We start from the raw sequence: 12,789 nt of genomic DNA, 5'->3' as shown, positions 1-12,789 counted from the left end.
TCAGTGCAAGTAACTATCGTTGAAACGGATGTCAAAAAATACATGTGAGGGAAATAAGAGAAAGGAGGCAACCTAAGAGGCACACAGCCACGCCCGTTTGATGTTCTGTAAAGTCTCCATTTTTCTAGCGTTGTTAAGGAGGGAGGTAGTCCACACAACTGCATTCTCCAGATACATGAAATTCTGTGCCTGCAAGTATCAAAACTCGAATCTGAACATGTGGATAGAGGGCTTTCTAAAATGTGCCACACTCTCTACCTTCTGCAGGCAAAGGCACTGACTGCCATACTGTCACCGTTTCCATATGAATTCACTACTGTCCACTTATCTTCTAATAAACATCCCTTCCTCACTGCAAAGTACCCACTGTCACCTCTTTGCTATCATTCCTCTTGTGTTTTGCTTCTTTCAGATTTTCTCTGGGCACACCATCAGGGGCTGTATGTGCAAGACCTCAGGTTAAGGTATCCAGGTTTATTTCAAGTTTTGTGAACCTTGTTCACTGAAGGTTATAGTCCATAACACTCAAGTTTTCAAGAGAAAAAAGGAAGAAAAGAAGGAAAGGGGGTAGGAAAGGAGGGAGAAAGGGAGACCAAACCATAACCATCTGTTACCAAATGCTTACTGGGAGCCAGGCACTGGGCTGAGCACATCCCACACCTTTTCTCCTGCACCCTGCATCCTGAGTGACAAGTAGGGTATTAGTGAGTAAATTAAGAGACAATACCTTACTAAAAAGTGAAAGGAATAGGGAATTTTTGAATGGGCTGCTTCTATACATGTCATTTTCAGTGCTGGATTTATATACAAGTTTTCTATTACAATAATCCCTTGCTGAATAACTAAGTTGAAAGTACTTAAGCCCTACATACCTCCAGAAAATGATAATTCCCAAGATACAAATTGGGTATCCTGACTAAAATTTAAGAAAATACTTTTAGAAATTTGCCTTTGTCAGTTGCAAGTAACTCATATCTATCCCCTGCCCAATCCTTTGGAATTGTCTAGAATTGCCTACTTTGTAGGAACATGTTTAATCATCCAGTAGGATGATAGCTTAATTGGAAGTTACTTTAAATTCAAGTATTTTATTCATTTAAAATGGAACCTGTAAAATGGCACTCAAACTCTCACAGATTTAGACAAATGCAATTTAAAGCAACAAAATACTATTTTGGCCTAACAGATCGGGAACCTTTTTTTTTTTTTTTTTTTTTTTGAGACAGAGTCTTGCTCTGTCGTCAGGCTGGAGTACAATGGCACGATCTCGGATCACTGCAACCTCCGCCTCCCAGGTTCGAGAGATTCTCCTGCCTCAGCCTCCTGAGTAGCTGGGACTACAGATGCATGCCACCATGCCCAGTTAATTTTTGTATTTTTAGAAGAGACAGGGTTTCACCATGTTGGCCAAGACGGTCTCAATCTCTTGACTTCATGATCTGCCTGCCTCAGCCTCCCAAAGTGCTGGGATTACAGGCGTGAACCACTGCGCCCGGCCGGGAAACAGTTTTAATAACTGAAAATACTCAGCACTGATGAAGATGTAAGGAAACAGAACTCTATTTGGTCAGAATATAAATGGATATGATATTTACATTGAATAATTTGGTGGCATCTATTTTTAAATCTTAGCATTTGCAAACATCTGGGTATTTCCTACCCCAAATTCCATATCTAGTTATCTACTGTACACTACTATATATGAATGCTGGATGATATATGTACAATGCTGTTTACTACTGTATTATTTTTTATAGAAAAAGTGGTAAATTTTTTACAGGAAACAAATTAAATTTCCATAAATAAGCAATAGCTAAATGAATTGTATTAGAGCTACACGATGGTCAGGCCGTCATGGACCAGGCAGCCATCAGAAAAGAATGAAATTGATCTCTAAAGATGATAAATGATGAGATGCTATGTTAAGTGAAAAATATAATTAACAGAACATATGATCATGGAGATTATATATGTATATATGTAGAGAGAGAGAGTGCATGTATGCCACTATACTTGTGTGTGTATAGTTACATACATAGAAAAATGAAAGAATAAGTTTTACTTTTAAGAGTTTTATGATTTGAAACTAGAATTCATTTTATTAAATAAACCCATCTCCCAAAATAATTAGTGAATGGCATAAAAAAATGAGAGATTTTAAAATGAAGATAAAAGCATAACAATTGTTACACTACTTACAAGATCCTAAGTAATTAATTTGTGGAGATTCTTGTAATTTAAAAACTGCCTACTTGTAAATACTTTGAAGGTAATATTTCTTTAAAAAATATAATTTCCTGAAGGACAGTAGGGTCTATTTGCCTCCACTGACACTAACAAGAGACACTTTATAAATCAAGAATAAAAATTTGAAAGGCGTGAGAGAACCAATTAAAAATGTCATTTCACACACAAAATTCCATTTCTTCAGACTGCCTTTGGCTTGCATTAGTATTTGTATCATTATCAAAGGGTTTTATAAAGAGAGGATTATTTAGCTATTAATAAAAAGAGTAATGAAAGATCATTTTATATGAGGAATTTTCTTCTCTCAAACTAAATTAGGTAGATAATATGTATCTGAAGTTAATCTGCTTCTTGGTGAACTTCGTTAAGAGACATGCTGCCCTGCTCTCAGAATGCCAATAAAATGCTCCACGTGGATAGGAAAAACGGGATCACATTACACTGTTTGCATAATGTTCAGCATCTGCACGTAGGTTTCTGGCCTCCCTCTCTCTGCTTCCCTTCAACACAAAACTTCTCTAAAGAGCAGTGACTTTCTCCAGCAAAAAGGAAAAAAAAATAGCAGTGACTATTCCTTTGTTTTCACTTCCTTACCTCCCATTTATTCCGCTCACTGCAATTTGGCCTCCTCTGTGAAACTCTGCCCTTCAAGGAGTGACAAGACCACACCCCAAACCAAGAGTTCAGAAGTAGGGCACTGGTTACTGAGTGGCAAGGTTGGCACAGAGGAGCCAAAGGCATGAGCTTGAGAGAAAACTGAGGACTAGGTCCTGAGGAAGGCAGAGTTCAGAGTCATGAAGAACAAGAAAAAAAGAGGAGAAAAAGAGCAAATCAGGCTGTGGGTTGGGGAGAGGCCAATGTCTGGGCACGAGGGCCCCCTTCCTCTCATCCAAAGTTCATTTGATTTTTCTTTAATAGATACGGAAGCATCCAAGTTACCTATTTTTTCTTAAATGAGTTTTGGTAATTTGTGTTTTTAAAGGAGTTGGCCCATTTTTATCTAAATTGTTGGATTTATCGACATTGAGTTATCTGTAGTGTCCCCATATTAATCTTTTAATGCCTGTAGGATCTGTAGTGATACCACCTCTTTCATTCCTGATACTGGCAATTTGTCTTTTTTCTTGGTCAGTTTGGCTGGAAGTATCAGTTTTATTCATCCTATCTGTGCCTTTTTAAATTGCCAAATCTAATGCCTTCTCTTTTACTTAAATAATTTCATTTCCCTGCATCTTTTGCCACTTTATGAGTCTTAATTTCTTCTGTGTTCCTCTCCCTCTCTTCTAGTTTTCTTTTTTATTATTCATAGCTCATTTTCATCTTTCAAAGTTCTGCCCTGGTCCTGTGCTTTTTCACTGTACAATCTCCCCCTCAGCAAGACAATCTCCTTCGTTTCATGATCTTCCCACTTACCGACAAACTGACAACTCACAAACGTGTATCTCAAACCTGGCTTCTCCCTGTTTCTATTTCCTACCTTCTCCTGTCCATTTAAATCTATTATTTCTACTTTCAGTTAATGAAAGCACCATTTCCCCTAAACTTCAAAACCCTGAATTACCATAAACTCCTCATCCCTCAACTCCTCCATCCAACTGGTAGCCAAGCGCTACTCTCTAACATGTCTCTCTGTATCTATGCACCTGACCTGATCCTTTCCCTACCATGTAAACCAAAAATAAAATTCTAAGTTCCCCCAAACCAATGGAATGGACTCCTCCTCTCAGCCAAGGGTATTCTAACATAAACCTGAAATACCAGTTCAGCGCATGATGGGATTGGGTGGTCGGTCATGACTCACTATACTTTCCCTTTGGAATTTAGGCACATTTGACCAGGATTAACATGAAAACAGAGACCTTAAGAATGACAGAACAGACTCTGTAGGAATAAGATACAAACATGACAGCAGGGTAGGCCCTGAAATAAATTGAAGTGTTTTACCCCAAAATATATTTCTTTGATATACTTTGAAATGGCCCTGCAAAGCTGTCTCTTCTGAGAAAATTCTACATTCTGTGGTGAATCCCCTTCCCTTTCCATGCATTTTTCCTGATCCAAGAGAGAATTAACTAAGAGTTGGGCATATTTTTAAGTCTGATAAAAAATATTTACAATCTATTCTCTCTAAAGCCTGCTACCTGGAGGCCTCATCTGCACAATAAGAACCTTGGTCTCCACAACCCGTCTTAACCCAGACACTCCCTCATATTGATTCCAGGGCTTTAGATAAACCCTTTCAATCAACTGCCAATCAGAAAATCTTTGAATCCACCTATGACCTGGAAGGCTCTTCCGTGCTTTGAGTTGTCCTGTCTTTCCAGATTGAACCAATGCACATCTTACATTTATTGATCTGTGTCTTATATCTCCCTAAAATGTATAAAACCAAGCTGTAGCCCAACCACTTCAGGCACATGTTCTCAGGACCTCCTGGGGCTGTGTCAAAGCCCTGGTCACTTGTATTTGGCTCAGAATAAATCTCTTCAAACATTTTACAGAGTTTGACTCTTGTTGTCAACAACCTGGATCTCTGTGACCTGTCGCTGCTAGAATTCCAGCCTGCGTCATGATCTCCATGATCTTGGTTTCTATCTCTATCTGATTCCCATCTCTGTGGATGCTTTTCACCCATTTTGTATATCACAAAAGTGTAATCAGCAGTACTGTATATGCTTTTTGTTTCTAAGTCTGCCTTCACTCAGCATAAACCTTCTGAGATTGATTCATGCTACTATATGTAAATGGTTCATTCCACTGAATTGCTGAGTAGCATCCACTGTATGGATGTACCACAGTTTATAAGGGTAAACAATATTAACTGGTTGATGGACATTCAGAGGGGTGTTTTTGGGCAGAGGAGCAGTTGTAATGAAGCTGTCTTCATCTCTGTGCATCCCGCTTCTCAGCTACCAACATGACAGTTAACTGAAGATGAGTCTCTCCCCACCACTTAACTCTAAGCCCCTTTGTCATAATAATATTTAATATTTCTTGGGCCCTTACATGTGGCAGGAAGTGTGCTAAGTGCTTGATGTTCATTAGCTCACAATCATCACAATCTTGGGCTGTACACAATACGCTTACACCCACTGACAGAGGGAACTTACACCCCCACAGAGGTCACGTTCCTTTTGTAAGTTAACCCACCTGGTGAGCAGGAGAGCCAAGATCAGAATCCAGATCTACCTGATGCCAGCATTACAAACTCTTAACAACGATGCCATACTACTGCTACGTGCCTGGTAAATCATAGGCTCTTACTTTTATAAAGTTTTTAAAACTTTTAAAATACTTTTCTAAAGAAAGTCAGCATTCCTCAAACACAGCAATGGCTGATCCCAAAAGATACAATTTATTCTTCACTGATAAGCCAAGCAACCACCTCTGTGAGATGATTTCATAATGCACTCTTATTTCTAAACAGCCACTCTACATTGCTCATGGTTTTGTGAGTCAGAACTCTGGCAGGGCTCAGCTGGGCATCCTCACTTGGGGTCTCTCATGTGGCTGCAATCAGATGTCAGCTGTGCTGTAGATATATGGGGCTCTCCTGGGCTGGGCATCCACAATGGCTCACTCACACAGCGGGCAGTGGAAGCTAACTGTCAGCGGGAGCCCAGCTGGGGCTGTCAACCACTCCTCCCCTTGTGAACATGTGGCTTCTCCAGACTTCTTACATATGGCTGGCTTCCTCCAGAGCAAGCATCCAGAGAGCCAGGCAGAAGCTTCCCAGCCTCACAAGTCCCAGAGCATTCCTTTGGCCACGGTCTACTGGTCAAAGCAGTCACAACCCACCCAGCTTCAGGAAGAGAGGATGGAGCGCCCAAGGCTTGAAGAGAGGAGTGGCAAGGTCACATCAAAGAGGAGCCTGCAGGGTGGAAGGTAGCGTGGCAGCCATCTTTGGAAAACACTGCCACAGCCATCTCCCTAAGACTGCTGGACTTAGGGCACCTAAATGGTAGAGACCTTCAATTTGGAAAACCCCTCTTTGGGGTCAACGGCATCGTTATCCACTGAATGTCAGAAAATAGGTGGGTTTTACCGGGAAAACTGAATAGGCAGGTTCATTTTTAAGCTTATTTTATTTGAAAGTTATCTTACTGGTGTGGGACCTAGGATTGTGTGTTTTCAGAAACCCCTAAGGAGTCAATGCATAATGTTATAGCCAGATAGAACCAAATGAGTATCATCAGATAGTCCTGCAAATAATGTCATTAAGGGGAACTATAAAGATATCCAAATGAAGTAATGCTTACGGGTACTGTAAAAAATTTTGATCTAAGTTATAGTCACTTAGCATTGGTAGTTTAAAGAGTCTTGAGAAGAGGACTGTCCCAGTGAAGCTTAGGTCACACAAGGCATGACTCCAACTGTACCTGGCTTTGCGAACATGCAGCTGAGGATAGTGGCTGTGCCTGTGACATATATGCACTGCAAAGTCTTCCTCATATGTCAGACACGGCATGTTCCCCACTTGGTCAAAAACAGTTATGAGAGTTGAGCCTAAATCACAGAAATAAAGAAACATGTCCTTATTTATCAAGAAATAAATTTGGGATGTCAGAACAAAATGTAGTTTCCATTGTAAATTGTGCTTTAACTGTTCTAATAAAATATGCACATGATACATTGAGGACGTGGAGACCATTCTCATTTCTCATGCCCCAAAGCACCATTCTGGGAGTGAATTTTCAATGTTTGCTACTGGGGACCACAGGTGGTTGGGAGGGCCTTACCTAGGCTCATGTAGGATGGCACGATGAGAAATATGAAGTGCAGCTCTGGCACTGCCTTATACACGGTTCTGGTGAGGAAAGAGAGGGTGGGGCAGTGTTAATAACAAAGCAATCCCATCAGCTGGCACTTTATGAAGACAAATGCTGTCGCTAAAAAGGTGAGGTGTTCCTAAATCCACATGGGCTCCTTTGCTCCCCACCTGCAATGGCAAGAAGAGCCTCAAGGCAATTTCTTTTTCTTCTCTACTTTTCCTTGGGTTCTAAAGGGCCCCTTTTCTATCTGTCCAATGGAGGCAGAGAGAATAAAGGGTGCCATGTTCATATGGCACACCAGATTTCTGCTAATATTAACCTTTGACCTGGCATCTGGACGGTCTGGTGTGACATTACAAAGTGACTTGAAAGCTGTGACCACCACCCCCAAATGTCTGTGCAGGCTGTCACAGGCTGTCAGAGACACATCGCCATGACTCGGTAGCCCTGCTGGTCATTTTCCACGCATCCTATTATTCAGGATGCTTTGAAGTCTGTCATGTTAATAAACATTTCTAAAGATAAAATGAAGAAAAGCAGTTTTTAGAAATGTCCAAGCTTGTGACACTTAATTCTTCTCCTACTCCCCTCACCCTAAATCCATTTCTTTAAATTACTGCACTACCTGTTTGCCTCAAATGATAACAGCGTGCAGAATGGACAATAGATTCAAAGAACTATCTTCTTTCAGAAATATCATTGCTATTCAAAGTAAATATTTTAATATGGCCACAAATTACAAGCAAATTAAACACCCCAAAGAATTTCATGTCTTTTAAAAAATATTTCAAAACTATCCACACAGTCTCTTTCATGTTCACCACTGCACGGCCATATCCACTCACCGAAGAATCTCTTTGCAACAGCCAACAGAATACTCATCCACGGCCACAAAGAGGTGCATGAACAACGTATTCAGGGGCTGCAGAAGAAAAGAGAACATGGATTAAAGGCTGAGTCAGCATTCGGGCTAGGTCAGCGCAGGGTGGAAGGAGGGTTTCGGGGCATCCACAGACACAGAACAGCCTGGCATTTAGGGTTGATATTTTCTGTCTAAGTGATGCAACACCCAGGCGACATTTGAGCTGTCTCACTGACTCTGTTTGCCGCCTTCTGTCCTCCTCACTCAGAATTATTCAAGGAAACAGGGACTGTAAATGAATCCAGAGTGCCCGCCCTTCCTACTGCCCTCACGAATGAGCTGTGGGCAGGGAAGAGCCTGCAGGGGAGTGAAATCGATTATTAACTCAGTAGTCTTGTCCTCAGGGGTGTCTACGCCAAGTGAAAGACAATCACCCTTTTCCCGGTGCTCTTGAGTCAGCAGCTGCTGCTCTATTCATGTGACAGGAGGGAGAGATGCTCTTATGAATTTGAAAAATGGAAGGCAGATGCCACGTTCAGAATCCATTGGCTTGTTTTGTTCAACATTCCCAGAGTCAGAATCAAATATTACTCTTGGGATCCAGAAAACCTGGGAGCTGAAAATTCACAGTAGTAAGATTCTAACGAGACTTTCCAGTTAAATCTGCCAAGTTTTAAAAGAGCTTTGTCTCCTCCTTCTGAGACTTTTAATAAAGTCTGAGCCTAAATAATGAGTAAATGGTTCAAACATCCACACATTGGTCCACTCAACTCGGTACCCCTGTGCTTATGAACAAATCTTCAAATTCTGGAAATAGTGCAGATGTGGACTGGCTGACTGGTGAGGGTGGTGCTGGTACCTATATCAGGACAGCATGGGTGCTGCCTAGGTTTCTTGTTTTTTGAATAATTTTCTGGACAGCTTTGTGGGACCAGTGGCACTTCTGTGTGCCTTGTCCCCACTTCTGTTGGATGGTGTGTGACTCAGAAGCACTCGGAAAGAATTGTACGGTGACTAAAAGCGCAAGAGGAAAACCATGTTTTGATTCATGAGCTTGAAAACTCCCAAAAGGCAAACAACACAAACCCCAAAAGTCCAGATAACGATGACGACGACATGATATCAAGTACTTGCTGTGTATTCACTCATTTAATCCCACAATAATCTCACTCAACATCTGCCTTACATCCTGAATAGGACTAGCCTCAGGAGCACATGGCTTATTACTTGCTTGATTTGTCTACCAAATTCTCTCTTCCATCATAAATATTACAATGCAAGATTTATTCTTTAGCTTTAAGATAAAAATCATTACTTCAGCTGCAAATACCCCTGGGATAGGTAATAACTACATTAAGCCTTAAGGCTCTATACTGGTTACATCCAGCAGAAAAGTAATGCAAGCCACAAATGTCATTTCAAATTTTCTAGTAGACACATTAAAAAAGATAAAAATAAACAGGTGAATTAATGTTTAATATTTAATTTAATATTTAACCTAATATATTCAAATTAGTATCATTTTAACAAGTAATCATTATAAAAATTATTAATGAGATATTTTACACTCTTTTTTTTCTACGAAGTATTTGAAATCCGGCATATTTTATACTTATGGAACACCTCAATTCAGACTAGCTACATTTCAAGCTCTTGTTAAGTTACGTAAGGCTGGTGGCTACCACATCGGACAGCCCAGCACTATACTGTCATAGAAGACAGCTTGAAAAGAAACAAAAAGGACATGTGTTTATGAATAAGAGTGTTAATTTATAATTTTCAGAAAGGTAAAATCATAACCCTAATGCAAATATAAAATAAACATCTATCAGAGGTTTATTCAACTTCAACTCATCAATTAATGAGGCAACCAGTGAGATGATAAAAATGATTCTTTGCACTTGAAGAGCTGGATACTTCAGGTGATTTACTAGGAAAAGGAAAGAATAAGATTGCTGGATTAGGCCAGGTGCAGTGGCTCACACCTGTAATCCCAGCACTTTGGGAGGCCGAGGCAGGTGGATCACGAGGTCAGGAGATCGAGACCATCCTGGCTAACATAGTGAAACCCGTCTCTACTAAAAATACAGAAAAATTATCCGGGCGTGGTGGCGGGCACCTGTAGTCCCAGCTACTCGGGAGGCTGAGGCAGGAGAATGGCGTGAACCTGGGAGGCAGAGCTTGCAGTAAGTCGAGGTCGCGCCACTGCACTCCAGCCTGGGCGACAGAGTGAGACTCTGTCTCAAAAAAAAAAAAAAAAAAAGATTGCTAGATTAGATACCAAATAGGTCACATCCTGTAAGACAATAAACCATAACCTTTGAGGTTAGCTCTTTCCAGACACGAATTCTTTACATCCTAATGGACAAAAATCTACAGGCTAATCACCATTCCTACAGAATTGTAAAACAGGCTACTCAACCAAAGGTGCAAGCATTGGACTGAAATAATCTTTTTGGTCTATTTCCAAGTTTGCGATAATTTTTCTGACAATAGTCCTTAGGTATACAGGGTGGCAGGGTAGGAGAGAGCACAAAAGATGAGGGGAAGGCACCATCTAGTGAAATAAATGCTGAATAATATGCTTAGGGGTGTGTGTATGTGTGCACATTCACACACATGTACGGGGGGTGAATTCACTCACACTCATTGGGCATTCCCTTTCCTTCTGACATCAGGGCTCTGGGGACATGCTGCAGAATTCCACCACAAGGCCAGGGTGCTGCCCAGAGTTGCAGCCTCTGGCACTCCACAAAAACTGGGGCCTGTCTCTGGCCTGGCTCTGGCAGGCTGCATGCAGGGAAAGCTCAGACTTGGCATCAGGTACCCAGGCCAGACTCCTGGGAACCACTAACCTAGCTTCTGTTGGCCGACAAGTTGTCATGTGTCAGCGGCTAGAAAACATCAAATAAGCCAAGGTCCATGAGGGCACTTTGAAAATTATAGAATGTGACAGAAGTCTGAGGCTCTGCTGTCATGATTACAAGGGCAAGTGTGTAGATGGCAGGTGCTCTCCGAACATATCAATGACCTTGGACACTGATGCCTGGAGAACAACGTGAGATGTGGAAGCATACGTTTGACACTTCCACTAATTCCTCCCCCACCCTCATTAGTGGAGCATGATCCAGGCCTTGCCAGCGGCTAGCCAACTTGGCTACTCCCTGCCCTTTCCTATCCCCCCGGCACTACTCTCAGCCCTCTTTTCCTCCCCACCAGCTCCCTTCACTTTTAACTGTCATGATGTCATATACTGCTCAGTCCAAAACTTGGAAAGACATAATTACAAACACAGGACCTCCCCTCAAGATTCAGGGTGTTCTAACAAGCATTGTATGTGATTTCTTACTGTGCATGGGATGTCACTGTCGAGCTCCCGGAACACTGACACCCAGTCATCCTGCTTGGCAACATTCCAGTTGGGGTAGTCCAGGAAGGTGGCCTGGGCCATGATCTCCTCCTTGTCATTGCAGAGGGTAACAGCAAGGTTGGCCTTTTCTCTGCAGAAATGATTAAAATTGCAAACATGAACAAGATTACAAAAAGTGAGGTGAGGACGTCATTTTTTTCCCTCTGGCTACTGGAGCTCAGCAGCCACTGCATGAGGACTGATAATCTTTGGAAAAGGTGAGATGATATTGCAGCCACTTTGGGGTACATCGTTCAGGACAAGTGGTGCTGTCAACTAAACTTGTATTCAAAATGACATTTCATTAGAAAGGTATTACATTTATGATATCGCGTATCTACTATCTTTCCCTTGGAGACTGACTAGGAAGATATTTGACTACACAGTTTTCCCTATCCTCTCCATGTTGCCAGTACCACTGTGTTTGGCCTAAACATCTACGGTTAGGGTGGCCAAGTGTCTCTCTTTGCCCAGGACTGGGAGTGCCCAAGATATAGGACTTTCATGGCATAAAAAAAAATGAAAGTCCTGGGCAAACTAGGATGAATGGGTCACCTATGCATAGCAGTAAAGCTAACAGTCTAGCTCCATCTCAGTTACCATTCTCAAGCAATTCCTCCAAACTGTGAGTTCATGTCCCTGGGCTTACTGATTCATTCATATGGAATCTGGGCATCTGGAATATCATCTGACCCAGCTGCAGAAATGGGGACTCTCAGGGGTCTTGCTTAAGCTAAGGTAACCCAGTGAGTTAATAAAGCGAAGAGAGGAGAAGCAGGCCTTCCAGTCTTATTCTGGTGGTTGTCTCAGAGGGACTATCTTGACAATCCCTCCCAACTGCTACCCTGTCTTGTGGCCCATCAAGGCAGCAAGACTTAAAGACACTTAAAGGCAGCATATAGTTTACCACCCCAAGAACCATTTGTGCATAAACTTAAATGCATTTTTTACTTTCTAGTGAAACGAAATCTACTGGCATCTTAAGTTGGAGGAAGAAATAGTTAAACATTCACTCAAAACACAAAGACGGCAGCAGTTACCCATGTTCCTTCTTGAGGAGAACAGGAAGAAGCAAGCATGTAACTGGAGGAAGAGGCGGAGAGGAGATGACAGGAGGACAGAAAGTGACATGGGCTTTCCAGTTATGTTTTTATCACAGAAGGAATACACTGTCAGTGCAGACAAGAATGAGAAAATCTAAGCAAGAAGAGAAAAAATAAATAATTTGGAAAATCACTTTTAATCCCACCTTCCATAGATAACCAATCACTGTCAACACTTTGGTTTCTGTCTCTCCAGACTTATCTTTTCGTGAGGGTAACTATATGTTGAAATGTACATCGTGTATTTTTAAAACTGGAATCTGGCCGGGCGCGGTGGCTCACACCTGTAAACCCAGCATTTTGGGAGGCCAAGGTGGGCAGATTACTTGAGGCCAGGAGTTCGAGACAGCCTGGCCAACATGGTGAAAATCCATCTCAACTAAAAATACAAAAATT

At 41.6% G+C, this 12,789-nt stretch overlaps 1 protein-coding gene across 4 annotated transcripts in view; it reads right to left on the bottom strand.

Annotated features, from left to right (window-relative positions):
* CFAP61 (cilia and flagella associated protein 61) overlaps window positions 1-12,789 on the bottom strand; it is a 307,569-nt gene that overhangs the window by 277,910 nt on the left and 16,870 nt on the right. For all 4 annotated transcript variants that reach the window (XM_054541626.2, XM_054541627.2, XM_054541628.2 and 1 more), the window contains exons 3-6: window positions 11,231-11,381; window positions 7,865-7,941; window positions 6,987-7,054; window positions 6,627-6,753 (exon numbers count right to left, since the gene is read on the bottom strand). In XM_054541626.2, the coding sequence (XP_054397601.2) occupies window positions 6,627-6,753; window positions 6,987-7,054; window positions 7,865-7,941; window positions 11,231-11,381 (423 nt within the window). The remainder of the gene's footprint in view (window positions 1-6,626; window positions 6,754-6,986; window positions 7,055-7,864; window positions 7,942-11,230; window positions 11,382-12,789) is intronic.

The sequence above is a fragment of the Pongo abelii genome, chromosome 21 (genome assembly GCF_028885655.2).
Source record: "Pongo abelii isolate AG06213 chromosome 21, NHGRI_mPonAbe1-v2.0_pri, whole genome shotgun sequence".
In the NCBI taxonomy this organism is placed as follows: domain Eukaryota; kingdom Metazoa; phylum Chordata; class Mammalia; order Primates; family Hominidae; genus Pongo; species Pongo abelii.
Note: the sequence above shows the minus strand (reverse complement) of the source record. Positions and strands in the feature narration are given on the sequence as shown.